Source organism: Thunnus maccoyii, chromosome 21 (genome assembly GCF_910596095.1).
Source record: "Thunnus maccoyii chromosome 21, fThuMac1.1, whole genome shotgun sequence".
Lineage (NCBI taxonomy): Eukaryota > Metazoa > Chordata > Actinopteri > Scombriformes > Scombridae > Thunnus > Thunnus maccoyii.
In genome coordinates this window covers 85063-112500 of record NC_056553.1, presented here as the reverse complement: position 1 = coordinate 112500, position 27438 = coordinate 85063, and the positions used below count along the sequence as shown (strand labels likewise).

At 43.7% G+C, this 27438-nt stretch overlaps 1 protein-coding gene across 4 annotated transcripts in view; it reads left to right on the top strand.

Annotated features, from left to right (window-relative positions):
• Positions 1 to 27438, top strand: part of epb41l3a (erythrocyte membrane protein band 4.1-like 3a) — a 58743-nt gene that overhangs the window by 23923 nt on the left and 7382 nt on the right. For 2 of the 4 annotated variants that reach the window (XM_042399688.1, XM_042399687.1), the window contains exons 10-22: positions 27 to 71; positions 922 to 1074; positions 1352 to 1449; positions 1881 to 2056; positions 4292 to 4375; positions 10762 to 10866; positions 10959 to 11113; positions 13808 to 13855; positions 13940 to 13969; positions 14579 to 14761; positions 16347 to 16442; positions 18246 to 18323; positions 19650 to 19694. In XM_042399688.1, coding sequence (XP_042255622.1) covers positions 27 to 71; positions 922 to 1074; positions 1352 to 1449; positions 1881 to 2056; positions 4292 to 4375; positions 10762 to 10866; positions 10959 to 11113; positions 13808 to 13855; positions 13940 to 13969; positions 14579 to 14761; positions 16347 to 16442; positions 18246 to 18323; positions 19650 to 19694 — 1296 coding nt within the window. Of the gene's footprint in view, positions 1 to 26; positions 72 to 921; positions 1075 to 1351; positions 1450 to 1880; positions 2057 to 4291; positions 4376 to 10761; positions 10867 to 10958; positions 11114 to 13807; positions 13856 to 13939; positions 13970 to 14578; positions 14762 to 16346; positions 16443 to 16782; positions 16863 to 18245; positions 18324 to 19649; positions 19695 to 24262; positions 24730 to 27438 lie in introns of those variants that run through there. The other 2 variants (XM_042399689.1, XM_042399690.1) reach the window with 2 other exon arrangements.

Below are 27438 nucleotides of genomic sequence, written 5' to 3'. Positions count from 1 at the left end.
TCTGTCTGTCTGTCTGAATGCACTAGATGGTAGGAAGCCGCTTTGATTGCTTGTCTTCAGCTCAGTCAGAGGTAAGACAGTTTCCAGTGTGTAGATAAGGTCATGTGGACATCATCATGTGATTCTGTTCCTTTTATTTACTTTATATTCCTGCTGTAAGTCAACTGACTCCCCAGGCTCCTCTCAACTGTTTCTACAACTCTGAGAATCCCCAGAATCAAGCTCTGAGATCCAGACTTGACTCAGGTGGTCATGACTAAAGTTCAGACACAAGCACTCAGCCATGGGCAAAGATTTGGATATGGACGGTAGAAACATGTCCTTAACAATATCAAGATGTTGCTGGATTTTCCATACCAATAATTATACTGATCTCAAATTCCACTGTTTTTTGCAAAAAAGTGTGTTATTATGATAAAGACTGAAAGAGCAGGATGATCTGGCAACCCTCAACTTCAAGCTGCAGGCATTGTTGCCTAGCAGCAGCAGCAATAGTGGGGTTGGTGAAGTGGAGATTGTGAAGCGGTTAGTATTTCTCAGGTGAGATGCAGCCTCTCAGGTGAGCTCTGATGTCATAATGAATGATTTATCCATAAGTTAAGGGTTGAATGAAAAATAACATAAATAGCAGTTGAGCATCACTGTGGCTCTGTCATGAAACTTATTAGTTGTGTTGCCCAAATCCACAAACTGAAAGAACTGAATCTAAGGTGAGGTTTGAAAACATTACAGCAGCTAGTTACAGAGCAACATATTCAGTAAAGTCAACATGTTGCAGAGTCAGGCTCTTTATGTGTGTGTGTGTGTGTGTGTGTGTGTGTGTGTGTGTTTGTTTATGTGAGTGTGTGTGAGTGTGCGTGTGTGTGTGTGTGTGCGTGTGTGTGTCTGCATGTATGTGTGTGGATGCATGTGTGCGCGCAGGACTCAGAGGGCGTGGCCATCATGCTGGGTGTGTGCAGTAGCGGTCTGCTGGTCTACAGAGACAGACTGAGGATCAACAGATTCTCGTGGCCAAAGATCCTGAAGATCTCATATAAGAGGAACAACTTCTACATCAAGATCCGACCTGGAGAGGTGAGACAGCTGCACACAGCTCAGCACCATAGAAGAAGAGGTCAGAACCTGCACTCCCCCCCCCCCCCTTAAATGACACATTTGAGAGTCATGTGACTAAACCCTGACCAGGATGGCGCTGCAAGTTACCACAATCATAAATATTCATATTTTATGTAAAATTAATTGTTGTTGTTCAGCCTGAAAAGAAAGAAAGTGTTAACAAAATAACATTTACTATAAAAACAAATAAAAATTGGTCTGTCTGTCTGACCAGTTTCAATCCGTTTGTCTCCAGTTTGACCAGTTTGAGTCTACAATTGGTTTTAAGCTGCTGAACCACAGATCAGCGAAGAGACTGTGGAAAGTGTGTGTGGAGCATCACTCTTTCTTCAGGTCAGTGTCTGTGTGTGTGTTTATGTAGAATAGTTGAAATGTACACCTGAGCAGGTCTTACCTGTTGCTATGGAAACAGATAAAAAGATGGGAGAGACAAAGTTAAAGTTTAGTTTATCTTATTTAACTAGCAAAAGGATATTTAATTTCATAATTAGTCAAAAAACTGGATGTTACAGGTGAAGAGTCATCTGATACTCGAAACGTATGAGGTAAGAACATTGAATTTTGATGCATTTACTTATGTGAGAATTTTGGATTGGTTGGCTGCAACAGAAAGTTTTATCTTTTCAGGCGGTGACTCCAGCAGCAATGTTGCATCAAGATGGAGAAATGTAGTTTTAGTTTTAGTATAGATCTATGTTACAACATCAGAGCAAAATTCATCTAATGATCTGTGAAATAACCCTGCCTGTCTATCTGTCTCTCAGGCTGGTGTCTCCAGAGGAACCACCGAAGCGGTTCCTGTCTCTGGGTTCAAAGTTTCGGTACAGTGGTCGGACTCAGATCCAAAGTCGCAGAGCTAGCGCTCAGATCTCCAGACCTGCACCGCATTTCCCACGATGCATCAGCAAGAGGAATATGCTCAGTCGCAGCCTGGATGGAGGTAATGATGGGGATCGGGCGTGGTTTGAGGGGGATCAGGTTTCGGGCATCAGGTTTGGGGGATCAGGTTTAGGGTATCATGTTTGGGCAGACAGGTTTGGGGGGGGATAAGGCTTAGGGCACCAGGTTTGTGGCATCAGATTTGAGTCATGAGATTTGGGGCTTCAGGTTTGGGGCATTAGGTTTGGAAGATCAGATTTTGTGGCATCAGGTTTGGGGAATTGGGTTTAGAGGATCAGATTTAGGGCATTTGGTTTGGGAGATCAATTCTGAGTAATCAAGTTTGTGGCATCTGGTTTGTGGCATCAGGTTTGGGGAATCAGATTTTGGGAATCGGGTTTGGAACATCAGGTTTGGGCAATCAGGTTTGGGGGATCAGGTTTGGGTATTAGGTTTTGGGCAGGAGGTTTGAGGGATCAGATTTAGGGCATCAGGTTTGGGACATCAGGTTTGGAACATCAGGTTTGGGCAATCAGGTTTGGGGGATCAGGTTTGGGTATTAGGTTTTGGGCATCAGGTTTGAGGGATCAGATTTAGGGCATCAGGTTTGGGACATCAGGTTTGGAACATCAGGTTTGGGCAATCAGGTTTGGGGGATCAGGTTTGGGTATTAGGTTTTGGGCATCAGGTTTGAGGGATCAGGTTTAGGGCACCAGGTTTGGGGCATCAGGTCTGGGGGATCAGGTTTGGGGCCTCAAGTGGCATCAGGTTTGGGTTATCAGTTTTGTGGCATCAGGTTTGGGGAATTGGGTTTAGAGGATCAGATTTAGGGCATCGGGTTTGGGAGATCAATTCTGAGTAATCAAGTTTGCGGCATCTGGTTTGTGGCATCTGGTTTGTGGCATCAGGTTTGGGGGATCAGATTTTGGGAATCTGGTTTTGGGGGTCAGGTCTGGGGCATCAGGTTTGGGGAATCAGGTTTGGGGCATCAGGTTTGGGGCATCAGGTTTGGAACATCAGGTTTGGGCAATCAGGTTTGGGGGATCAGGTTTTGGGCATCAGGTTTGAGGGATCAGGTTTAGGGCATCAGGTTTGGGGTATCAGGTTTGAGGGATCAGGTTTAGGGCATCAGGTTTTGGAGATCAATTCTGAATAATCAAGTTTGTGGCATCTGGTTTGTGGCATCAGGTTTGGGGGATCAGATTTTGGGAATCAGGTTTTGGGGGTCAGGTCTGGGGCATCAGGTTTGGGGAATCAGGTTTGGGGCATCAGGTTTGGGGCATCAAGTTTGGAACATCAGGTTTGGGGGATCAGGTTTGGGGGATCAGGTTTAGGGGATCAGGTTTGGGGTATCAGGTTTGGGGGATCAGGTTTAGGGCATCAGGTTTGGGGTATCAGGTTTTGGATATCAGGTTTGGGGCATCAGGTTTGGGGGATCAGGTTTTGGGCATCAGGTTTGGAGCAACGGGTTTGGGGTATCAGGTTTTGGGGGATCAGGTTTTAGGCATCAGGTTTGAGGGATCACGTTTAGGGCATCAGGTTTGGGGCATCAGGTTTTGGATATCAGGTTTAGGGCATCACGTTTGGGGCATCAGGTTTTGGGTATGAGGTTTTGGGCATCAGGTTTAGGGCATCAGGTTTGGAGCATCGGGTTTGGGGTATCAGGTTTTGGGGGATCAGGTTTAGGGCATCAGGTTTGGGGCATCAGGTTTGGGGGATCAGGTTTGAGGGATCAGGTTTAGGGCATCAGGTTTGGGGCATCAGGTTTGGGGGATCAGGTTTGAGGGATCAGGTTTAGGGCATCAGGTTTGGGGTATCAGGTTTGAGGGATCAGGTTTAGGGCACCAGGTTTGGGGCATCAGGTTTGGGGGATCAGGTTTGGGATATCAGGATTTGGATATCAGGTTTGGGGGATCAGGTTTGAGGGATCAGGTTTAGGGCATCAGGTTTGGGGTATCAGGTTTGAGGGATCAGGTTTAGGGCACCAGGTTTGGGGGATCAGGTTTGGGATATCAGGATTTGGATATCAGGTTTGGGGGATCAGGTTTGAGGGATCAGATTTAGGGCATCAGGTTTGGGGTATCAGGTTTTGGATATCAGGTTTAGGGCATCACGTTTGGGGCATCAGGTTTTGGGTATCAGGTTTGGGGCATCAGGTTTGGGGAATCAGGTTTTGGCCATCGGGTTTGAGGAATCAGGTTTGGGGCATCAGATTTTGGGGAATCGGGTTTTGGGGATCAGGTTTGGGGAAAATTGTTGTACTTGCTGGTGACTTCAGGTTTTGATTGGTCCTCAGCGTCCAGGGCCACTCCCACCTCCTCTCTGATTGGCTCTCCGGCCATCACAGCATCCCCCAAAGCAAATGGTGGTACACAGACAGGTAGAGCTCATTACCGTGGTAACACTGCTGATTGTGGCAGTACTGCTCTGTGATTGGCCACAGGTCTGAATGCTTCACTTCATTCAGCTTTTCAGGGAATGCTGCATCCTGATTGGCTGAAGGGCCTCTGCTTCTTTCACTCACACACCTGGGATCAGCTGTGTTCATTTCTGTGCCATCAGATCTTCTTTAATACTTGTAGTATAATTAATAATAATTACACTGTAATTATTATACCCCTGAAAAGTTGTAGCCCAGCCAGAATGTTTGTACATGAACAAAAGGTAAACATGGTTCTGTTGAACATCCAAGCACTTACTAATTAGACTTTTGCTGTAAATGTTCTTATCAGTGAACATAAGCTAGACTTCATTTTTCTGACTGAAACATGAGCTCAGTTCTCTCTTCCAAATTCCAGTTTTATCCACTCGATGCGTGAAGGGACGAGAGGAGGAGGACTGGCTAATATTTTATCAGATGCTTTTAAATGCAAGCAAGAGTTTAGGTAGTTTTTTATCTTTTGAACACCAGGCTATTATTTTGGAAAGTCAAACTTCAGTGCTGTTGATTACTGTTTTATCAACCATCAAAGCATACAGCTTTGCTCTTACCAAAACGTCTGAAATGTCAGTCTCTTTTACTAACCATGATAGGATTCTTATTACTGGTGATTTTAATTTGCATATTGACAAGGTCTTGGACTGCAAGGCTGTGGATTTTATACATATTGTTAGGCCAACTCACAACTGTGGCCACATGCTAGATTTAGTGATCTCTTGAGGTGTGAATATTGTTGTTGATGAGACTGTTGATACTAATATATCAGATCACTACTGTTTGTTTTTTAATGTGAAGATCAGCTCTCAACATAGTGGAACCTGTGAAACCTAAAAAGAAATCATAGATTAAGGTAATACCTTGGAAAAATGATGAATGATGAATACATCTGCTCAAGAGGGAATGCTATAGAGCTGAACAAATGTGGGGGGAAAACAAATGAACAATCCACTGAGAGATTCTTACAAAATCCCTGTGTGTCTATAACAAAGCTTTACGCTGTGAGAGGCAGCCCAGAATTTTATTTTCTTCCATATATTGCCTTTTAAATCCTTCCCAGCTTTGTGAACAAATATGCCATGCCTCACAGTCAAACTGTGAGGAGTTTGCATCATTTTTTGAAAATAAGATTATTAATATCCAAGCTAGTATTGTAAATAATGTTGACAATCAAAAAGATCTGACCGTTAGTGCCTCTCTGAGAAATTTAAATTATTTTTGTAAAATTAGTGAAGGGAAACTCTGTAAAATTATTCAGCAATTGAAGTTTTCCATTTGCTCCCTGGATGCAATTCCCACTATTTTCCTTAAGGAGGTTTTGGATAGTTGTGTTTGTGATGGATGGGATATTGTAAATTGCTTTAAAGACACAGTCATCTTTTCAGATGCATTTAAAACAGCTATTGTCAAGCCTTTACTCAAAAAGCATAATCTTGACTCCTCTGTTTTGAGTAATTTTAGGCCTATTTCCAACCTGCCTTTTCTGAGTAAGATATTGAAAAAGGCAGTGTTTAAACATAGATAATAAAAATGTTTCCATTCTTGTACTTCTTGGTTTAAATGCTTCATTTGATAAAGTTGATCTGGGAATACTTCTAAACCAACTTGAAAATTAGATTGGTCTCTCAGGTACAACTCTGAACTGGTTAAATATGTACCTCACTGGCAGAAGATATTTTGTTAGCCTGTGTTTAAGACAAATATGACACTGTTTTTGGTATTCCACAGGGTACTATTGTTGGTCCTTTACTGTTTTGTCTGTATATGCTACCACTTGGAAAAATTTGTGATCATGGAGTGAATTTTCATTGTTATGCTGATGACACTCAGTTATATTTATCTGTATGACCAGATGATGCTGATGCCTTAAATCTCTTGATAAATTGCCTCTCCAGACTACAGGCTGAGCAAGGCTGAAGAAAAAAACTCCTTGTGCAGGCCAAAAACAAAGTTGTTAGGTCAAATCAAAAACTGAATAATGCAGAGCTGAGCCGAACAAACTGAACCATACAGAACAAAACCAAGGATCCAACAAAGGCTGAACTGAGAACCAGGGCTAAAATACAAGCTGAACTAACGAGGGAATGGGGAACAGGTGACTAGACAAGGAGCAGGCATGGAGCTGATAGGATGAGGGAAACACTGGGAGTAGGGCAAGACTAATGAAGCTGATACAGAGCAGGTGTGTGGATGAGCGGAGGAGGGAAAAGCAAGCACAAAAACACAGGACGGAAACAAGAGCAAACAGAAAACCAAAAACCCAGAAAACACAACAGACAGGAACCTGTAAGATAAACACTTCCAACACAAACTTAACAATCTCATATAACCTGCTGTCTTCTTAAAATATAACATGAATGGTCTATCAGACATATCATCCAGGACTTAGATTTCATTAAAGACACACCAAAACCAGAAGACAGAAAACAAACAAGCTTAATCCATAAGTTCATATACATCTCAGTATTTTACTTAAAGTGAATAATAGAACAATATAAGAAATTGCTCCACACACTGACCAGCATAGCTTAATAAAATACACATGAAAATAACTTAAGTAACACTTCTACTCAGTCCAGTCTTCACAAAACAGGGAGAAAAGTCTGAGGGCATCTGGTGGACTGGTGGAAAATGGCAACCGAGGAACACAGAGCCAGACTGCGACAGGATTATGACACAGGGGATGAGTAATAATTTATTCAAATTAAATGAAGACAAAACAGAAATTCTTATAACTGGTATGAAAAGATATCACGCAAACTGGGAAGTCTGGCTCTACAGAATAAGCCTGAAGTAAAAACCTGGGTGTTATTCTGGACTCTGAGTTGGATTTTAAACCACATATCAACAATGTTACAAAGATTACTCTTCTCATTTAAGAGTAGTGCAAGAGTTAGACCCTAAATCTCATTGGAAGATTCCAAAAGGTTGCCCCATGTCTTTGTGTTTTCTCGCCTAGATTACTACAATAACTCTATACTGGATTACCAAAAAAACAAAAAACAACCATTGATAGACTGCAGAATTTTAGCAAAAACCAGGAAAAGACAAGTTACTACACCAGTTCTAGCGTCAATATACTGGCTGCCTGTAACATTGAGGATTGATTTTAACTTTGTTTTACTTGTTGTAAGGCCCTACATGGTTTAGCACCTTCATACCTCCCTGATTGCTTATCTGAGTATGTCCCAAACTGTTCCCCTGGATCGTTTAGTGTTGGCTCGCTCGCTTTCTGTTAATATGCACCAAAGGTTTGGAACAAACTCCCATCACAAATAACACAAACAACCTTCGTTGATAGTTTTAAGAAACAGCTCAAAACTTATTTTTATGATCTTGCTTTTAATTAATTCCACCTTTTTTAACATCATTGTTATCATTTAATAGTTCTTTTATATTTCTCATACTTGTTTTATGTTTTTCTATATATTTGGATAGTTTTTACCATTATCAAATAGTTTTATTACTAGTATTATCCTCTTTTGTTTAGGATTTTTTTCTTTTTTATCTTTGAGTCTCCTGTTTTTAATACCTCTGATATTGAGTTCTATTGTTTCTCTTGTAAAGCACTTTAAGCTGCATTTTATGATATGAAAGGTGCTATATTAATAAAGTTTATTATTATTGTTATTATTATTATTATTATTATTATTATTATTATTATTATTATTATTATTTTGATGGGGTTAGGTGGTTACATTTCAGAAAACATCTTGGTTTGGGTTAAAATCACTTGGTTAAGATTAGGGAATGATCATCGTCATAGTTAAAAGAAACCAACACTGACTGTTGGTGTGAAACAGGAAGTGAACAGTGATCTCTGGTGTTACAGGCTTTTGTTGACAATAAGAATATAGTATATTGACAATAATAGTATAATCTGTACTCACTTGATTTCTTCCTTTGCTCCGTCATGGTGACCTCACCTGTACTGACCTCACCTGTACTGACCTCACATGCACTGACCTCACCTGTACTGACCTCACCTACACTGACCTCACCTGTACTGACTTCACCTGCACTGACATCACCTGCACTGACCTCACCTGCACTGACCTCACCTGTACTGACCTCACCTGCACTGACCTCACCTGTACTGACTTCACCTGCACTGACCTCACCTGCACTGACCTCACCTGCACTGACCTCACCTGTACTGACTTCACCTACACTGACCTCACCTGCACTGACCTCACCTACACTGACCTCACCTGTACTGACCTCACCTGCACTGACTTCACCTGCACTGACCTCACCTGCACTGACCTCACCTGTACTGACCTCACCTGCACTGACCTCACCTGTACTGACCTCACCTACACTGACCTCACCTGCACTGACCTCACCTACACTGACCTCACCTGTACTGACCTCACCTGCACTGACTTCACCTGCACTGACTTCACCTGCACTGACTTCACCTGCACTGACCTCACCTGCACTGACCTCACCTGTACTGACCTCACCTGCACTGACTTCACCTGCACTGACCTCACCTACACTGACCTCACCTGTACTGACCTCACCTGTACTGACCTCACCTGCACTGACCTCACCTGTACTGACCTCACCTGCACTGACTTCACCTGCACTGACCTCACCTACACTGACCTCACCTGTACTGACCTCACCTGCACTGACCTCACCTGCACTGACCTCACCTGCACTGACCTCACCTACACTGACCTCACCTGTACTGACCTCACCTGTACTGACCTCACCTGCACTGACCTCACCTGCACTGACCTCACCTGCACTGACTTCACCTGCACTGACCTCACCTACACTGACCTCACCTGTACTGACCTCACCTGCACTGACCTCACCTGCACTGACTTCACCTGCACTGACCTCACCTACACTGACCTCACCTGTACTGACCTCACCTGCACTGACCTCACCTGCACTGACCTCACCTGTACTGACCTCACCTGCACTGACTTCACCTGCACTGACCTCACCTACACTGACCTCACCTGTACTGACCTCACCTGCACTGACCTCACCTGCACTGACCTCACCTGCACTGACCTCACCTGCACTGACCTCACCTACACTGACCTCACCTGTACTGACCTCACCTGTACTGACCTCACCTGCACTGACCTCACCTGCACTGACCTCACCTGTACTGACCTCACCTGCACTGACCTCACCTGCACTGACCTCACCTGTACTGACCTCACCTGCACTGACCTCACCTGTACTGACTTCACCTGCACTGACCTCACCTGCACTGACCTCACCTGCACTGACCTCACATGCACTGACCTCACCTGTACTGACCTCACCTGCACTGACCTCACCTGCACTGACCTCACATGCACTGACCTCACCTGTACTGACCTCACCTGCACTGACCTCACCTGCACTGACCTCACCTGCACTGACCTCACCTCTACTGACCTCACCTGTACTGACCTCACCTGTACTGACCTCACCTACACTGACCTCACCTGCACTGACCTCACCTACACTGACCTCACCTGCACTGACCTCACCTCTACTGACCTCACCTGTACTGACCTCACCTGTACTGACCTCACCTACACTGACCTCACCTACACTGACCTCACCTGCACTGACCTCACCTGCACTGACCTCACCTGTACTGACCTCACCTGTACTGACTTCACCTGCACTGACCTCACCTGCACTGACCTCACCTGTACTGACCTCACCTACACTGACCTCACCTACACTGACCTCACCTGCACTGACCTCACCTGTACTGACCTCACCTGTACTGACCTCACCTGTACTGACTTCACCTGCACTGACCTCACCTGCACTGACCTCACCTGTACTGACCTCACCTGTGCTGACTTCACCTGCACTGACCTCACCTGCACTGACCTCACCTGCACTGACCTCACCTGTACTGACCTCACCTGAACCTCCAGCCTGTTCTGTTCCGGCTCCATAACATTACTTCACACTGTTTCAGCTTTTAGCATTATTAGCACTGTTAGCATTGCTGTGAATATTGGTAGCTGTTAGCACTGTTAGCAGCGTGATGCTAACATATCAAAGTGCCCAGCAAGGCTTTTTGCTGGGTCTGAATGCTGATTGGCTGCCGCCTTGCCTGTGGTGCATGTGCCACGAGCTCTGATTGGCTGAGCGTGCCGTTGCCTTGGCAACGAGCGGCAATGATGCTTTGCTGCTGATGAACATGAAGACAAATGATTACTGCTGCTGCAGCTGGCTGATGGTTTCTATGGTTACCCTCCCTGTGGGCCAGATAACCATAAGTTTATCCATAGGGTGACGCTGGCATCACAGCGATGACATCACAGCCTGTGTGTGTGTGTGTGTGTGTGTGTGTGTAGATATGGGCACGGGTCTGTATGGAGCATCGAAGGCCATAGCCGTCAGTGACCTCATCACCACGGTAACGCCTGAGAGAAGAACAGAGGAGAGAAGGTCTGAGCAAGGTAAAGAAACTTCCAATCAGAGGAGGTCAATGAGATCAGGTATGTGAAACTATGAAACAAACCTACACCTCCTTTTGTCTCCTCTCCTCTAGTTGAGGAAGTGTTGGTGGTGGAGGAGGAGGTGCAGGAAAGGATGGAGGGGGATAACGAGGAGAAGGAGACACAGCAGCAGCAGGAGGAGGATGAGGAGGAGGAGACCAGAGGGACAGACATTTCTCCTCCAACTCCTCAGAAACATGAAACCAAGGTAACAAACACAAGAGCAGCTGGTTATATTGCTGAGGAGTTATTATGTTGCTGAGGAGTTATGTTGCTGAGGAGTTATTATGTTGCTGAGGAGTTATTATGTTGCTGAGGAGTCATTATGTTGCTGAGGAGTTATTATGTTGCTGAGGAGTCATTATGTTGCTGAGGAGTTATTATGTTGCTGAGGAGTTATTATGTTGCTGAGGAGTCATTATGTTGCTGAGGAGTTATGTTGCTGAGGAGTTATTATGTTGCTGAGGAGTTATTATGTTGCTGAGGAGTTATTATGTTGCTGAGGAGTTATTATGTTGCTGAGGAGTCATTATGTTGCTGAGGAGTTATTATGTTGCTGAGGAGTCATTTTGTTGCTGAGGAGTCATTATGTTGCTGAGGAGTTATTATGTTGCTGAGGAGTCATTTTGTTGCTGAGGAGTCATTATGTTGCTGAGGAGTTATTATGTTGCTGAGGAGTCATTATGTTGCTGAGGAGTCATTATGTTGCTGAGGAGTCATTTTGTTGCTGAGGAGTCATTATGTTGCTGAGGAGTTATTATGTTGTTGAGGAGTTATTATGTTGCTGAGGAGTCATTATGTTGCTGAGGAGTCATTATGTTGCTGAGGAGTTATTATGTTGCTGAGGAGTTATTATGTTGCTGAGGAGTCATTATGTTGCTGAGGAGTTATTATGTTGCTGAGGAGTCATTTTGTTGCTGAGGAGTCATTATGTTGCTGAGGAGTTATTATGTTGTTGAGGAGTTATTATGTTGCTGAGGAGTCATTATGTTGCTGAGGAGTCATTATGTTGCTGAGGAGTTATTATGTTGCTGAGGAGTCATTATGTTGCTGAGGAGTCATTTTGTTGCTGAGGAGTCATTATGTTGCTGAGGAGTTATTATGTTGCTGAGGAGTCATTATGTTGCTGAGGAGTTATTATGTTGCTGAGGAGTCATTATGTTGCTGAGGAGTTATTATGTTGCTGAGGAGTTATTATGTTGCTGAGGAGTCATTATGTTGCTGAGGAGTTATTATGTTGCTGAGGAGTCATTATGTTGCTGAGGAGTTATTATGTTGCTGAGGAGTTATTATGTTGCTGAGGAGTTATTATGTTGCTGAGGAGTTATTATGTTGCTGAGGAGTTATTATGTTGCTGAGGAGTCATTATGTTGCTGAGGAGTTATTATGTTGCTGAGGAGTTATTATGTTGCTGAGGAGTCATTATGTTGCTGAGGAGTTATTATGTTGCTGAGGAGTCATTATGTTGCTGAGGAGTTATTATGTTGCTGAGGAGTCATTATGTTGCTGAGGAGTTATTATGTTGCTGAGGAGTTATTATGTTGCTGAGGAGTTATTATGTTGCTGAGGAGTTATTATGTTGCTGAGGAGTTATTATGTTGCTGAGGAGTTATTATGTTGCTGAGGAGTCATTATGTTGCTGAGGAGTTATTATGTTGCTGAGGAGTTATTATGTTGCTGAGGAGTTATTATGTTGCTGAGGAGTCATTATGTTGCTGAGGAGTAATTATGTTGCTGAGGAGTTATTATGTTGCTGAGGAGTTATTATGTTGCTGAGGAGTTATTATGTTGCTGAGGAGTCATTATGTTGCTGAGGAGTTATTATGTTGCCGAGGAGTTATTATGTTGCCGAGGAGTCATTATGTTGCTGAGGAGTTATTATGTTGCTGAGGAGTCATTATGTTGCCGAGGAGTTATTATGTTGCTGAGGAGTCATTATGTTGCTGAGGAGTCATTATGTTGCTGAGGAGTCATTATGTTGCTGAGGAGTTATTATGTTGCTGAGGAGTCATTATGTTGCTGAGGAGTTATTATGTTGCTGAGGAGTTATTATGTTGCCGAGGAGTCATTATGTTGCCGAGGAGTCATTATGTTGCCGAGGAGTCATTATGTTGCTGAGGAGTCATTATGTTGCTGAGGAGTCATTATGTTGCTGAGGAGTCATTATGTTGCTGAGGAGTCATTATGTTGTTGAGGAGTTATTATGTTGCTGAGGAGTTATTATGTTGCTGAGGAGTCATTTTGTTGCTGAGGAGTTATTATGTTGCTGAGGAGTTATTATGTTGCTGAGGAGTCATTATGTTGCTGAGGAGTTATTATGTTGCTGAGGAGTCATTATGTTGCTGAGGAGTCATTATGTTGCTGAGGAGTCATTATGTTGTTGAGGAGTTATTATGTTGCTGAGGAGTTATTATGTTGCCGAGGAGTTATTATGTTGCTGAGGAGTTATTATGTTGCTGAGGAGTTATTATGTTGCCGAGGAGTTATTATGTTGCCGAGGAGTTATTATGTTGCCGAGGAGTTATTATGTTGCTGAGGAGTCATTATGTTGCTGAGGAGTTATTATGTTGCTGAGGAGTCATTATGTTGCTGAGGAGTTATTATGTTGCTGAGGAGTCATTATGTTGCTGAGGAGTCATTATGTTGCTGAGGAGTTATTATGTTGCTGAGGAGTCATTATGTTGCTGAGGAGCCATTATGTTGCTGAGGAGTTATTATGTTGCTGAGGAGTTATTATGTTGCTGAGGAGTTATTATGTTGCTGAGGAGTTATTATGTTGCCGAGGAGTTATTATGTTGCTGAGGAGTTATTATGTTGCTGAGGAGTTATTATGACTGTTTCAGTTCACACAGTAGTTTTAATTGTAATTGAATTATTTTATAATTGATGTGTTTGTGTTCAGACTGAGCTGACTGATACAGCCGTGGACGGAGACCTGACAGCGACTGAGGTAACGCTGCTCCTCACTGTCAGCTCTCGTTTTAGATACATGGAAAGACTTTAACATTAACCTGCCTGTCTGTCTCTCTGTCAGTCTGATCAGGATGAAGAATTGAAAACTCAGGTAAAACTGATATTAGTATTCTCATTAACTATGAGTGTGAGATGTGTTCACCCCTCCTCTCACCTGTCCTCTCACCCCTCCTCTCACCCCTCCTCTCACCTGTCCTCTCACCTGATATCCTCTCACCTGTCCTCACCTGACATCCTCTCACCTGTCCTCTCACCTGTCCTCTCACCCCTCCTCTCGCCTGTCCTCTCACCTGTCCTCTCACCTGTCCTCTCACCCCTCCTCTCACCTGTCCTCTCACCCCTCCTCTCACCTGTCCTCTCACCTGACATCTTCTCACCTGTCCTCACCTGACATCCTCTCACCTGTCCTCTACCCTGTCCTCTCACCTGACATCCTCTTACCTGTCCTCTCACCTGGCATCCTCTCACCTGTCCTCTCACCTGGCATCCTCTCACCTGTCCTCTCACCTGGCATCCTCTCACCTGTCCTCTGACCTGTCCTCTCACCTGACATCCTCTTACCTGTCCTCTCACCTGGCATCCTCTCACCTGTCCTCTCACCTGGCATCCTCTCACCTGTCCTCTTACCTGTCCTCTCACCTGGCATCCTCTCACCTGTCCTCTCACCTGTCCTCTCACCTGACATCCTCTCTGCCTCCAGGAGACGTTGGGGAGTCCTGAGGAGGAGCAGAAACCTCTGAGCAGTATCAGTGCTCTCAGACGTTCCTTCTTAGAGGGAGGAGGAGCAGTGGGAGGGCCGACAGAATGGGAGAAACGTCTCGCCTCCTCACCACTACGACGAGTCGACGACTCCCCAATGATCGAACCCCTGGAGCCAGACGAGGTGAGACAGGAGGGTTAGAGACAGACAGACAGACACCCGCCACCTTCCCCCCTGTCCTCTCACCTGTCCTCTCACCTGTCCTCTTACCTGTCCTCTCACCTCATCTTCTCACCTGTCCTGGAGTCAGATGAGGTGAGACAGGAGGGTTAGAGACAGACAGACAGACATCTGCCTCCTTCCCCCTACAACACTGAGGGTTCAGCCACGAAGTGTGGCTGAACGCGCCACGCTGGCTTATCTGTGCTTGCTCCTTGTCCGTTCTAATCCTTGATGTTCAGTGTCCTGCAGGAGGCAGCATGGAGCTGTTCAGTGTGTCCAGCACATAGACTGTAGAAATAATGGACGTAGCAACAATGACATCACCCACCTGTTTGTGAATTTGCATTTTGAAGCCTTCAGTTTGGCATTTTGCCCGTCACCATCTTGGATTTTTGGAGCCAAAAGTGATAAGAAGTGACCATATTTGGTCAGAGGGTGGAGCTGACCCTAATGCTAGCTGCTCGCTTGGTTAGCACTGTGCATTTACTGTCTATGGTTAACTGTGATAAAGTTAATGCTAATTTTTGCTAGCGAAAAACAGGCTTACAACCATTAAAACAAAGTGTACCTACCTACAATCAGTCCACAATGAGATGCACCTGGTCCAGGGAGGAAGAGGTTAAATGTTCCATGTTCCTGTGGCAGGCTTTTTGATTGTGGACTGCAGGTCTTGCCTCTCAGCCTGGGTTTTATGTTATTTAGTTTTTTGGTTGCATTTTGTTTGCTTATAGCATTTATTTAGTGTTGTGGTTGCTTTATATGTTGTTCATTAATAAATCCCATGGTTTGAGTGTTATAAAAGGTGTTTGTTTGTTAAAAGAGTTTTGAATTGGGAAAAGGGTGGATTGTTGTTCGCCCCATAGAGCCTACTAAGGGTGGGGCGTAACATACACATATTCTGCACATTCCCAGGTCTACAGTAAAAACACCTTATTTATCTTCTACTGGTCCTTCATGCAGCCCCTCAGTTCAGCCTGTCTGAAACAGCTCCTGTCTCTTTAAGGCCCCGCCTCCAACAACCTAAGCAACAAAGATTATAGAACAGACGCATGTTTATGGACATGTGACATGATGACGTTGTCACGTTCAGAGCAGGTTGAAGCCCTGACTTTTGACTTGCAGGCAGCATTTCTACATACATTCACCTCAAGTTTCTGAACTTTGACCTTGTTTAACATCCGACATCAGAACAGGAAGTAAATGAACTGAACTGAACATCACTGCAAGCAGAAAATGAACACTTTAAGTGACAGTTACTGTAGCTCTCAACAACAAACACTAATTACAGACTAATTACTTACCAATCTATGCTAATAATCTCTACAATGACCACGCTCCTGTATGTCTCTGTCGTTTCTACTTGGAGAATATAGCTGAATCTTTATTTTTACATCATAACTTTAATCTCTCAAGTAGATCAGAGAAACCGGAAACTCAAAAGTCTGATGGTTTACCTGTGTCTTTAACCCTGTGTGTGTGTGTGTGTGTCTGTGTGTGTGTGTGTGTGTGTGTGTGTGTGTGTGTGTGTGTGTGTGTGTGTTTGCAGCCTCAGCCTACATTTGATGAAATGTCTCCTGAGTTGAACGCTCTGCTGAAGTCTGCTGGAGAACAAAAAACCTTCAGAGAACACAACCTACTGAAGGTGCCTATCTACCTGTCTGTCTACCTGTCTCTGTCTGTCTGTCTACCCGTCTGTCTGCTTGTGACCTCTGACCCAGTAGCGTAGCCAGAACTATTAATTCAGGTGTGTCTGTGTAATATAATGTGTGTAAGAACCAAAGTCATCTGTAGATGAACCATAACAGTTCTTTACTCTTATTTTAAGATCTCATTAAAACATTATTCAGAGTATTTGCCTACTATACATTGTATCCATAGCAGGCTACTGGTTTTGTTTACTGTTGCTTAGCAACATGTGATAGTTTCAAGAAATGAGGTGGTGGAGGCGAGCTGCAACATTATTTCTTCATTTATTGCTGCAGCAATTTCCCCAATAACAGCAGTGTCAAAGCTGGAGTTGTGGCGACTGCAATGGTTTCACTTACTCACTGAACATCTGCAGCATTGAACATCAACTACATCACATCAGAGTTTCTAATAGCAAAGGTAAACACACAAGACTATAAGCTATTTGCACAATGCCACTACATGGCAAAAACAAACTGACAGCATGTCACTAACATAATTAAGTAAGCGTTGTGTATCCAACAATACAGTTAATTGTGAGATTAACTAAGTTTAGCTTCATTCATAAGCTATCATTAAATTCAAAACCTCTCAGAACACAACAGGCTGCACCAGCAGGTCCCATTTCAAAAATTATTGCAACCATCAAAAAACACAATTTAAACAGCACATTAGTGTGACTTACATGTGTCACAGTGCAAGACGTGAGGCTTGGTCTTGAAATAACTTCATCATAATCCAAAGTTCCTGTCGGCTCCTTTTCAAACAAAAGAATCAATAAACTGTTGCTTGTTTTGATCAATAGTGGAAAACAAGCTCTCATTTGGCCACCACCAAAAAAAACCAAACACTCGAGTCACGTGCGACGCTGTGACACAGCAGCATTGGCTGTGATCACTTAAGCATCACAGTGTGTGACAGGTCAAAAATTACATCAATCACACATAGGCTTATATGTGAGGGCGGGGAACAGCCGCCATCAGCGACTCAGCAGGCAAAAAGTCCAAATAGGCGCCGGCTCGGGGGGCGGGCAACATGGCATAGATGGGTGTTGGTCTATTTGGAGTCTGCTCAACTCAACTCTCATGAGATTTCAGAACGAGACTTCTCCTTGAGCGAGACTTGGTTAGACACAACATTGATCAGTTACAAAGTTGGGAATAAAGAACCAAGAGAAATTATTATGAACTAAACAATGTTTTAACCAATTAGTCTTAAATATACTTTTGATAGTTTTTAAAATCTTAAACATCAAAACCACCCTCTGAATATTGTCTAATAAGTGTTCTCCTCTTCACTACTTTACTATTACTTTTTACTACTTGCATTCTCTTTACTGACATGTCTTATGTTTCCAAATGAATTTGAAGAGTGAGTCAACAGCTGCACACGTTTTCCGATCAGCATATTAGGATAAATCTGATAAACCGCCTTAGAAGGTAAAACGTGACCCAAAACAGAAACATCTCTTTGTAACTTTCAGTTAAAAATGGATTTTGACTTTTCAACTTTTGATAAAAATTTTGAGAGATTCATTCATCTGGAGATTTAGTTATTGTGATTCCCAGATATTTGCGAACTTTTTAAACCTTTATATCATCTACTGACAGGATATCTATGATAACAGCTATTTGAAGCTCATTTTGAAGGAGCAAACAGATCATCAGCAGCTATGAATGCCTGATTGATCAGTGGCCTGAATCCCCGCCCCTTCACACCTGTACAACTGATTGATATTTTTCTTTATTTCCCGTTTCAGACTTCGGAGAAGGTGGAGACGGTCTTCCTGATGACTGAGTCACATGACCAGGACCAGCCAGTGGCAGATCAGCCTCAGGTAGCAACAGGAAATCTTGTAGGCCCACCCCCTAGTAACCCCCCGCCTCCTCCACCAGGGGTCTGCATGGCACATGCTGATGATATCACAGAGGAATGGGCCAGCGATGATGACAGTAATAATGCTAATGACGGAAACCAGGCTAAACACGAGGTCAGTGACAATGATGTCAGTGAGGACGAGGTTAGCAGCCAGGCTAGCGAGGATGCTATCAGTGTGTTAGCACAGGTGGCAGTGGACGAGGCCCTGCAGGCCGCAGTGAGACAGGCTAATGATGCTAACGAGGATGGCATGAGTGCTAATGGTGAGCAGGAGGTTAATGACAGCCCCCAACAAATCAGGACACTGTTTCCACATTACCATGATGATGAAGACGATGAGGACGATGAGGATGAAGATGATTCCAAAACTCCACAGGAGGTAACACCTGAGACCCAGCTACACCTGCCCCAGATACACCTGAGACCCAGCTCCACCTGCCCCAGATACACCTGAGACCCAGCTACACCTGCCCCAGATACACCTGAGACCCAGCTCCACCTGCCCCAGATACACCTGCACCAGTGAAACCTGTCCCAGAGAAACCTGTCCCAGAGAAACCTGCCCCAGTGAAACCTGCCCCAGTGAAATCTGTCCCAGTGAAACCTGTCCCAGTGAAATCTGTCCCAGTGAAACCTGTCCCAGTGAAATCTGCCCCAGTGAAATCAGTCCCAGTGAAACCTGTCCCAGTGAAACCTGTCCCAGTGAAATCTGCCCCAGTGAAACATGCCCCAGTGAAACCTGCCCCAGTGAAACCTGTCCCAGTGAAATCTGCCCCAGTGAAACCTGTCCCAGTGAAACCTGTCCCAGTGAAACCTGCCCCAGTGAAACCTGTCCCAGTGAAATCTATCCCAGTGAAATCTATCCCAGTGAAATCTGTCCCAGTGAAATCTATCCCAGTGAAACCTGTCCCAGTGAAATCTGCCCCAGTGAAACCTGCCCCAGTGAAACCTGTCCCAGTGAAATCTGCCCCAGTGAAACCTGCCCCAGTGAAACCTGTCCCAGTGAAATCTATCCCAGTGAAATCTATCCCAGTGAAATCTGTCCCAGTGAAATCTATCCCAGTGAAATCTGTCCCAGTGAAATCTATCCCAGTGAAATCTGTCCCAGTGAAACCTGTCCCAGTGAAACCTGTCCCAGTGAAACCTGTGGGGTAACTTGTGAAAACAGGGGGGTAACTAACAGAGTGTTCTGATCTACATTTGAAAGCGGAGGCATCGCCCTCTGACGAAATGTTTGCTGCTGGAAATGTTTTTTAATTTATAAATGTGTGTGTGTGTGTTTCAGGAGGTTCCGGTGATGAGGAAGACTCTGACATATGAAACTCCAGGGGTGAGGACAGTCATTATACTTCCACTGTGTGTTTAAACAGTAACTACACACACATAGGTCTATTTTGGCATATAATGTTAATTATTATTCCAACAATACATGTGTGTAAAATCTACATTTTCTTCTCAAAATTAGCACATTTCTGCCTGCTTGAATTTTAAAATCCAGTTGACCCGTATTTTCTAACGGTGACGTTACGGGCAGGACTCCGAGGAATATTTCATACCAGCTGCTGCTAAGTATGTAGCCTCCAGAGCACAGCGCTGTGTATATAACTGCTCCAGGAGATGTGGGCATCGTCAGAATGGGTTGAGTGAGTGGGTTTACCTCACGGCCTTAGACAAAACCGGTCCACATCCAGACTTCTTGACCCACTCGGCAGCCAGCCAGTGGTCTGGATCATCTCTTGCGGTTTTTGTTTAAATTTCCTGGCCAAATGTGAGGTATACGAGATAATCTCCCCCCATATTACAGCTTTTAAAGTTTCCCATAGCAGAGAGGAAAAAGTTGACTCAGTTCTGTTAATCTCAAGGAAAACACACTTTTTTTTTTTAAATTGCAGAACTTATCATTAGCTAGTAACCCTATATTGAGCCTCTATTGTCTCTTGGTGTTAATTGAGAGTACTAAATCTAAAATGTGTGGCACACACGTGACTGGAAATAATAATAGCAGAATATTCAGTAGATTTCACAGCAGAGAGAAGGGGCCTGTCTACAAAAAATAGTCAGTACTAGAATAAGCTGTCTACAAAAAATAGTCAGTACTAGAATAAGCTTGGTGCACCTCAGAAAAATTGGAACATTCTTTTGTGACCTGGTGAAGAAAGTGGCAGCGATCTATGCAGCCTCACTAACTGATAAGGGTGTCTTCAACATGGTAGAGGGTGTAAGTGTTTTAGGGTGCAAGTGATCAAGTTAAGGGTCTATCAAATTCAGATCCCCCCCTAAAATCAGATGATGGGTATCCAGATTTAAAATACTAGAAAAACGATTTAGGTTGTCCCGTTAAAGGGCATAAACATTGATCAATACAACTGAAGTCTGATATAAAGTCCCACTTACTATGACATAGCACCCCCTGGGGTCAGATATAATCTGTGCAGGGGAGAACTGGATACCTTTGTATATCAACATAGCAGCACCCCTGGATCTGCTACCAAAAGCTGAATATTTTCCCAATTCAAGGTTTACGCATTCTGATATGATCACTTATACACAAATGGGTCTCTTGAAGGAAAGCAATGTCAGTGTTAGGACCCTTAAGGTCTGGATTGCTTTACTGGGCCTCCCAGTCCACAGACATTCCAACTCACCAGTATGATAGAAGACCCATCTGTTCTTCCCTGGGATATATTTGGATTAACCATTGATCACATCTAAAGTAGAGAAATATTAATGATAAGAGTAGAAATGAAGGGAGTATCTTGGTAGCATCCAGAGGATATTAACATTGGATAAAAAACATGAAAAACATCCCAGTTCATAGCAATAATCAACACATTCCCACAAAAACACAAACAAATTTTTGACAAGCATTTAACTCAAAACCAATCAGTAAATTGTTTCTTCAGCTTGCCATAACAGAACAATATGAGTTGCAGGCTTGAATTACACAAAACTGATTTACTATGTAGTGGATTTTGCCTCCTGGTGGTCCAGAATATACGCTGTTGGGCCTCAACCATGTGGTCGGACAAAGGCAGGCCTACTTGTAAACTCTGAAGTCTGACCATGAGGCCGCCTTTGTCCTTCAACCCCTGAAACAAAGGAATGCCAGTCTGCGCCAAAAGGCTGCTCTCACAGACTCCATCTCCCAGCCTTCCCGGCAGTTCGCACCAGAGGGAGTCACAGCGACGCAGCTGTGACATCACCGCAGCTTTAAGTACCGGCTGCACACCGACACCCATTGGCTTTCCATGTAACCGTCCTGCAGGACGTGAGCCAGTTTACCAAAGGAGGTAATCCCGTGAACATGTACTTTCCCTTGCCAAATTTGAAAACCACCCCTCATTGGATGAGCCAAGACTTCTTCGTGTTCAACCGAGCACTCACCAGATCCGAAAAGAGACCGTTACTGCAACCCAGCGCTCTCCCCTTCGCCTGCAGAAGGAAGAAAAGGATTTCTTCACCGAGACGTGGATAACTTCTATGCCCCGCTGCCTTCTGACCAAGTCAGTTCTTCTGTTTCCTTACTGCCCATTGGGAAACCATACACCACTGACCCTTGAGGAAACGAGGATGGCACTACCGGGACCACACATTGGAGGACCCGTGCTGGACCCCACTGACGAACTAACACACATCTAATCGCTTATTGAAGCGACCCAAGTAAGAGGCTGGGCAGAGACAGTGTTGTATTGTGTGTTTGTTAGCATTATTGCTTATTAAGCTTTATTGCTGTTGCTGTGGTGTGAGTCCTTTGTTCTGCTAAGCTCTGAGGAGCATCAATGTTTTGCTATTTGTTTAATTGTGTTCACCACTTTGATTTGTGTTGTCCCACGTGGGACTGCTGTGCATTGTGTCACCGCGAGGTTGGTTTGTCAAGTAACAGTTCAGACAACGTGCATTGCAGACCGCCGTCCGTTCACTCACTGTCTGCGGGACAAAGCAAGCAGAGCTCCGCTATGAGCTGCCCTACTACTAACCCTGTTTACATGCACACACACACTCAACCACCCGTTAACACAAGAACAATAAACCAACATCTTGTATGACATGTAATCCAAACAGCGCATGACTTAACTTACTGTTCACATTCAACTGAAGGCAAAATAGGGGTACTCAAATTCTAAAGTTTGTTGAAACATTATAGTTGTGTCTTATGTGTAACAAGTCCAGCAAAGACAAATAAAATAAAGACCCCTGAAAGTGTATAAAGTCAAGTGTATCAGTGGCCTAATTGCTTGCTTAGTCTATTCTTTCATGAGTTATGTTGGTAGAACAGCTCGGCTTGTTCCAGGGTCTCAAAGACATGATCCAGTCTGGCAAGGTAGATCATGTGGAACTGTATTCCTCACCTAAAGAGGATTTCACCCCATTGAAAGCTGCTCGCCTCTTTGCCGCAGTAGCGTTGCCAATAGGTTTAGGGACCGCTGTAAAGGAAAGGGCTGTGCTAAATTTGCAGCACGAGACAAAATGAGAGCATCATTACAAAAAGACAATAGTAAAATATAATCGTTTTATCTTGATTATCTTGTTTTCATAATCATTGGAAGCCAAAATCGTAACCGAAAATAAAATTCGATTACTCGCACAGCCCTACTGTGGAGTGGATCCCGAGTGTCCCTGATAGGCACCCTCTTACTCCAAATGTAATCATCCATATCGGTTGCAGTGATGTCCCAAACCAGATGTCCAAAATACTAAAAGACGACTTCATCCATCTTAATAGTAGAGATGCAGCGATTAACCGATTTCACTATTAGCTGTGCTTCAAAAGTGATGGTTTTGTAACTGTAAAGGCGCAGCTACGCAGAGTATTTCTGTTCTCACTCTCAAAAGAGGGACATTATGGTAAATTATTTTTCTATGAACAGCGGTTGCACAGTTAGGAAAAGTAAAAAACATAGACAGTTGCTGTCGCAACCTGCAGACTGCAGGTGTTACATCAGTGGTGCACCAGCTTAAAATGCCACATGGCACATGCTGTCACAAGAGCAATATTTATGTCTGAGGGGGGCTTCACTACATTAGTTAAACAATGGCCGAGGGACCAAGCTTTGAAGCTTTGTTTCCACCAAAAAATGCCTTAAGTCGTCAGTCAGGGAGCATTTTGGATTTAGAATGACCAGGGGTGTTTTCAGGACGACAAATATCCAATCTACAAAACTTGCCAAAAAAAAGTTGCAGCTAAAGCAACACCTCAAATTTATTGCAACTCCGAGATCATCATCCAGCTTTTCACACCCAAGTGAAGAAAATAAACTAAGTAATAAAAGAGTTAAAGAAATAATTACTTTAGTGGCAAGTTACTTAATGAAACACTGAGTTGGTAGTAAATTAAATATAAAAGTGTCACTTATTATCAACAAAGTAGTGGTGACTTTAGAGTTGGGCTTTCAGTTGCAATGTAAACCAATGGCAGCAAAGCAGGAAAAGGAGCATTACACCATTTATAAATTTACGCCCACCAAAACAGCATGTACTCCCTCCAAAGGCTTCAGTGCAGCCCTTTACATCCTGTTGCTTCCTCCCATCTGTGTTTAGTAAATGCTCGATATGGTAGCTAAATATGCTAAAAGACTAAGTCAAAATTAGTAACTTGTAAACGTCCAGAACTATATCATAGGATCTAATTAATGGCATTTCAGTGATTAATAAAACCTGCATACAAGAGATGTTTTATTTTTACTAAAACTGTTAACAAACAACAAAAACAAAAAAACAATAACATATAGGATTTTTTCAGGTCACATGTAAAATTATATTAATTATTTAAAATAGATTATTAAAAATTAATTTAAAAATTAGGCATGGATGAAAGTTTGTTAAATTACCTACATTAGAAATATTTTCCCCTAGTGGATCAATAAAGTTAATCTTTCATTTCTATCTGGATTGTCACAGCAAATCACCACTGCAAGGAAGAACAGGAAGCAACAACAGGAAGTGCAATGCCATCAACCCCAAAAAACTTGATTCTGAGGGTCCTGCAATCAGTGCTGATGCCCACTGGCTTGGTGGGGGGCACATGTCGAATAAATGTATCCCAGCTACAACTGTGCCTTTGGAAAGGGTGATTAGTACACGTGACTATATCTTGTCTTCTCAGTGGTCAAGACTGAACACTAAAAATATGAACATGCTCACATTTCTGCCCTATTATATGAACTGAAAGGACTGTAAGTAATTGTGTAATTTATGAAAAGGGCTCTGATGCAGATAGAGGTCCTGCAGCCTTTGAATCTATTTATTTTCTTCAAAAGGGAAATACTGACATGGATGTTTACCGTGGTAGCTTATATTTAATTCCAATGAGATATATAGACTTTTATTTTATTCATTATTTTGTACTGTATTATTTTGTTGCTTTATTATTTTTGTTTAGAAAGGCAGCAACTGTTAAAAATAACAACCAACAAAGAAAGGAAAAAATAAAATTAAAGAATGCTCATATGATTTTATATATCCTGAGTGTTGTGAAATAAATTAATGTATAATAATTGTAAAACTGTGTTTTTTCCTCAGACTATAACTGTACCATCAAATGTTTTCAAATACACAGGGCGTGATGTTAAAATCCAAAGTGCTACCTCTTAAACTCCTGTGCTCCCGGTGGTGATGGAGAGCTCTGACCTACTTACTCTGATGTCGAGAAAGGCTGGGCAGACACGTCATTGGGGTTGTCAAGTGGGATTCTACTTTCATTAACATTTGGCTGACTGGGCCCACAATGTCTCCAGTAGGCTCAGCCGTGTGTTCTGGTGTCCCAGAACCACCCCCTCTGCATCTGCCAAGCCAGCTTATTTGGGAGACCAGCTGGGGTCTTTCATCTTCAGCCACTGGTTACTCTGCTCTGCCACCCCTGATGTTTCCTTGATGTCCTGGCATAGAGCTGCTCCCTCATAGGTCCCTCATCAGTCTTACAGTTGATGTTGCTGCAAAGCCCCAACATCCAACTTCTACTGGGCAGATCTTTGCTGTCCAGCCCTGCTGTTCTGCCTCCGCTGCAAGCTCTGTATATCAGTTTCTTTCTTTTGAAGGCTTCCTGCATAGCATCCTCCCAAGGGACTGTGAGCTCCACAAAGTACATCATGAGCTGAGAGTTGGACCACAGGACCAGATCAGGCCTCAAGTTGGTGATGGCTGTCTCTAATAGAACCGTAAGCTGTGGGCCCATGTCCACCAGCATCTGCCAGTCCCGGGCTGATTCCACATGTCCAAACCTGGTCCTTGGTGGAATCTTCTGTTGCCTTTGTTACCCTTCCTGAACAAAGGCAATTCCATCTCTCACATGTCCATCCAGCTGATCTTCCATTTTTCCACACTCTCCCATCTCATCCACAGGCCCTGTTTAGATTGCCTTGGCATACCTACTCCAGTCCTCCTGTCGGTGGACTTCAGCCATGACTAACTTATGCTGCTCTAGTGAGGATGCCGGATTCCAGCAAGGTCGTTTCCTGTCAAGCCTCAAGCCACTTTTTCTGTAATCTTTAAAATCTATAATCGTTGCACCCCTAGTCTCCACTCCTGGCTGCAGTCTGCCTGCCCATTAGACATTTTATCAATAGTTTTTATCTCTTCTGGTACTGCTGATCATTCTCTAGGGGGGATGGTCTTCACCCCAACGGCCTGGGTGCTCAGATTTTAACAGATAATATATGTTTTTAACACCACCAGCAAGTGACTGTTCACCTCACTCACATGTCTGACCACAATACTGGCCACAAATTACAGCTTCTTCTGTCTTCCACAACCTACACTCAACCACTCAGACTCCCTGGCTCCCCCGTGTGGACTGACTGTATCATATAGTGGCATATTAGAAAGACAATGGCTGTTAACCACCAAAACATTAAATATCCCAAATTTAAACCCATGACCGATTAATTACAATACTTTAATGTTAAGCTTGCCTTGTTTAACATAAGGCCACTGACCAACAAGACTTTTATCTTAAATGATTTTATCACTTATTCTAATTTGGATTTTTTATTTTTGACAGAAATTTGAGTGAAGGTTGTCAGTTGAGTGAACTATGAGTGTTTCAGCTGGTGGAGGCTTTGCTGTTGTTTACTCCATTACTGTCAACAACTTCTCAAGTTTTGAAGTGGCTCTGGAATTTGCACCATCAAGCCCACTATGCTAATTAATAGACTTAAGGATTGATTGGGTTTCTGGCTCGGCCCTGCAGTGCTTCTCCTTCTTGGTCAAATGAAGAATTTTATGGCTCAATTGATTCATTCATCTTTTCATCTAAATAATGTGGCACCTCAAGGATCAATTCTTGGACCACTTCTGTTCTCTCTCAGTATGCTACCATTAGGTCATTTCATTTGTCACCACATCTCCTTTCACTGTTATGCAGACGCCGTACAGTTTCTCCATTAAACCCTCTGAATGCAACAAGCTGGCCCCACTATAGAGCTGCTTAGCTGAAGTGAGACTGGATGTCACAAAACATTTTGCAGTTAAACTCTGACAAAACAGAGGCACTGTTAAGGCTAGGCTAATGAACCCAATTGCCGACACCGAGGCAGGATACAGTGAGTAGATTTGAAAGATAGTTTATTGTTGGGTTGGTAGTTGGGAGACTGGGGCACAGGTTTGGGCAGGTAGCTGGAACCCAGGGTCTGAGAATTGGGTGTAAGCTGGACCAAGCAAGGCAGGGGAAATGCTGAGGGGAGCCAGGCAGAGTGGTATCCAGGGAGCAGGGAGTGTGCTGAGCTGCGGGAGGCAGGTGAGGCAGGAGGACTGGAGACAGGGGCTAGAGTCAGGCTCAGGTTTTCTACTGGCAGAGAGAAACAAGAATTAGGCAAATGCTGGATACTGACACACCAGTAACAAGTTAGGCTGGAGGCGTGATTGACTGTGTGAACAGAGTCTACGATCTGGTTGAGTGTTGAAGTAGGAACCAGGTATGTGAAGCAGAGCAGGATGATGATGCCAACTGGCGAAGGGAAAGAGGCTGCCAGCTAGGGAGACAGCATGTTACTGAGGTGCAGTTCCAGGGGCAGATGTAACAGGCATTTATCATCAGCGTGAGCACCTCCATAACCAAGTCCAGCCGCTGCTCGGCCTGA